Source organism: Morone saxatilis, unplaced genomic scaffold, assembly GCF_004916995.1.
Source record: "Morone saxatilis isolate NCDOM2014 unplaced genomic scaffold, NCSU_SB_2.0 Contig511, whole genome shotgun sequence".
NCBI lineage: Eukaryota > Metazoa > Chordata > Actinopteri > Moronidae > Morone > Morone saxatilis.
Window position 1 is genome coordinate 2,636 of NW_023340109.1, and position 3,385 is coordinate 6,020.

The following is a 3,385-nucleotide window of genomic DNA, read 5'->3' on the forward strand; positions in this document are numbered from 1 at the left end:
TGTAGTTGCCTAAAATAGCCGCTAGAGGGCGCATTATGTATGTGATACGTAGTAAATCCAGTAGACGTGAGCATTGCATGCTGGGATAAAAAAAAACACCTCAGCTAAGCCTGATGGTAACAACTCACCATACAGCCACGAGTGAAGTTGATGGCATTTTATGGAAGAAATACTGTTTGTTCTCATGTTTATGAGTCTGTACTTGACCAAAGTTGTTACCAGAGGGTTCCAGACCGCTGCGACCGGAGGATTTGCTTTCTTTTGTTTTATATGATGAGGACTCCGGGTGAGTGTGACTAGTTAGCATGCTACGTTGTTAGCGGACATGTAATTTTTCTGTTATTTATGATTAAGCAATATTGAACCTTTCTTATCAACAAAAACCAATTGGAGTCAACTGTAAATGTTATGGAGACATTGCACTAGTTAATATGCTAGATTTGTTTTTAGAAATGTAATTATTTTAATGAGAACGGTAAGTTTTTACTGCGTCATTTCTGGGCGCCATGTTCAAGTGTTAGAAAGTTAAAAAATGATGCTAATGCTCATGATTTGTATACATATGGTTTTTCTAATATATCAATAATTGTTACAGTTCATGTTGAGATGATTAAAAATACTATAATAAGAATTGAGGACATTGCATTGATTAGAGATGAGGGATAAATTTGTAACATGATTTATTAATACTGTTAAAAAGAAGGAAAAAAACATAATGTATGTCTCGGAGGTTTTAAGGTCTCAGGATATAGTTCTTCATTCCTTTTGTGGTCAGTATTATAAGTTACCACTTGGAGTTAAAAAAGAGAGTATAATACTGTACAGTAAATTATTGATAATAATTAATTTTATTTCCTGCTATGCAAGATTGTTTTTTTTGAGTTGCTGATCTACATTCTGCAGCGTCGATTCCAACCAGGTTTCCTGTCTGAAGCGAGGCAGGGTTAGAGAGGATCTGGATTCTCCATCTTCATCATCTTCCTGAAGATTCATGCCTTGAGCAGATCAAGATCTAAGCTGCGCCGCAGCAAACATAACAAATCAAACACTACACAATCCTACCCGGGTAGCACATACACCATTGAATACACTTGGAACGGAACATGGATACAAGAACTAAACTCTTTGGAGGGAATGGACTTTGGGATAACATTGGATATCAGGACAAGCAATAGCTGGTAAATAGACACTTTACTTTCAGTTCTTTTATTCTTTTATATATTGGGATTTGATCTGAATCGTAATTTGACTACTTTTTGTTGATTTGATAATAAATATCTCTGTGTTTATTTTAACATTAATCCATCCTCGCTGCTCCCAGTTTAACCTGTAGGTACAGGTTATTCAATAAGTTTGTTCTTACTGGGTTACATTAGCCCATCAGTGATCTGTGCCTGAGTGGTGACACTTGATATCTGCAAAAAATGTACAAACCCCTGCCTGCTGCAGATGAGCGAGGACAGCAAACGTCAAAGGGTTAACAATTGAAAACAGGCACTTCAATAAAAAATGGACAATGAATTTGCAAATTCTATCCTAAAGCATGCAAGCATGTATGCAAAGTTGCTAATATCAGGTGCCATCACAAGCTTCAGGGCAGCATTCCTGCATGGTTGTGCCGCAAAAAATTTAAGAATTACAGTCTACATTAATGTCTTCCTATTAGTTAGTTTCTGATGACCAGCTTGCAAGTGTACGGCAGCGTCTGCCATCAGTGTATGGGTGAATGTGATTTGTAGTGCAAAGCGAAAACTAGAAAGGTATATAAATGCAGTCCAGTTACTCTATAGTTAACATACAAATATGACAGTGGCGTCGATCTTCTCATTTTCTTAGTAGGAAAGCTAATAAGCCTATAAAAATATTCAACCTATTCACTTCTTTAAAGTAAACTCAAATCAACTGCAGCGTCAAGTCACTGTGAACATTAAAAAGCACTCATCAGCACACAGCCAGATTCTATTAAAACCTTTGAATGATGAAACAGCTTCATCTCATTCAAAAAACAGCATTCATCAAACTTTTAAATGTGACACTCAGGTGCCCTAATTTGACCCTTCAGTTTGTAATTTTAGCAACACCCAGAAGGAAGATTTTATCTTGACAGCCAGCTCTATAAATATGATGAGATGAGGTTGAGAGTCAGCATCGTCAGATCTTCTGATATTCCTAGACAGCTTCCTAAAGGTGAGTAGATCACAAAATCTAGAAATGCAGCTGATTAAAAAGGAAATGAGACTTAACAGTAAGCAATGAATATGAGATTTCATATCTGATAGATTGTTATATTTATAAATGAGATTTTTGGGGTTTCACCCATGGAAACACACACACACACACACACACACACACACAATTAACCTGTTTATTTGAAACACATATTACTTACATTTCTCAACATTTTTGCACACACAAGGTATAAAGAGCTTATAAAATATGATGCTAAACTACCCAACAGTTTATACAAGTACAGCTCAAACAATTATTTGATTGTTATTGGACTGTTGGATGGACAAACATTGTGAAGGTGTCACTTTGGGCTCTTTCTCACAACATTTCTCATTATATTTGAACAACAAAAAATCAATGCATTGAAAATAATCAGCAGATTGTTGTAATCCTATACAAAACAGTTCAAAATGAGCTCCACCTCAACCAGCTACAATAGGTGATATAATACTACAACTTACAGTGTGATATTAGTACATTTATGTAAGTAAAGAATACTTCCTCCGTCACTGTGTGAAGGAAAATATGAGCATGTGAGAGAAGAATGAATTACACGCAGCTCATAAAAAGATCCTCTTAACACTGTCCTTCGCCGTTTCTTTTCTATTCTTTTCTCTTTCTATTGACTATTCGTTACAATAAATCTGATCTCATTTCCCCTGGACTTTTACATCCTCAGGCACTCATCACAGAAAGCAAAAAATGAGCAAACTGGAGTCAGCAATGGAAACCCTCATCGAGGTGTTTAAATACCATTCTTCAAAAGACTGCAACAAGTTCATGCTGAGCAAAGGGGAGCTGAAGAATCTGCTGCGAGGAGAGCTGAACCAGTACCTGGAGGTATACTGACTGACTGTACTGTTACCAGTCTATGTCAAAACCTCTCAATTCATTCAAGAATCATGACGTGAAAAATTACATGATTAGTAATTGGGTTATTTCCTTTATGTTTGTGTTCCAGGCCAGCAAGGACCCTGCAAAGGTGAATGAGATCATGTGTGAACTGGACAAGAATAAGGACTGCGCAGTGAGCTTTGAGGAGTTTCTTGTTCTGGTGACTAAGCTGACTGTGTGCGGAGCCGGCTTCTTTCAGGACTACTGTACTCCTGTGATTATCACATGTTGCCATAGGTAAAGACGGGAAATTTCACACACT

General features: G+C 37.0%; 1 protein-coding gene across 1 annotated transcript; it reads left to right on the forward strand.

Annotated features, from left to right (window-relative positions):
- Nucleotides 1-2,112: 2,112 nt before the first annotated feature.
- On the forward strand, nt 2,113-3,385 carry LOC118339641 (protein S100-A1-like; the record flags this gene model as incomplete). The annotated part of the gene is given in 3 exon segments (XM_035677351.1): nt 2,113-2,187; nt 2,909-3,069; nt 3,191-3,385. Coding segments are annotated over 3 exon segments (393 nt in total). The 5' UTR covers nt 2,113-2,129.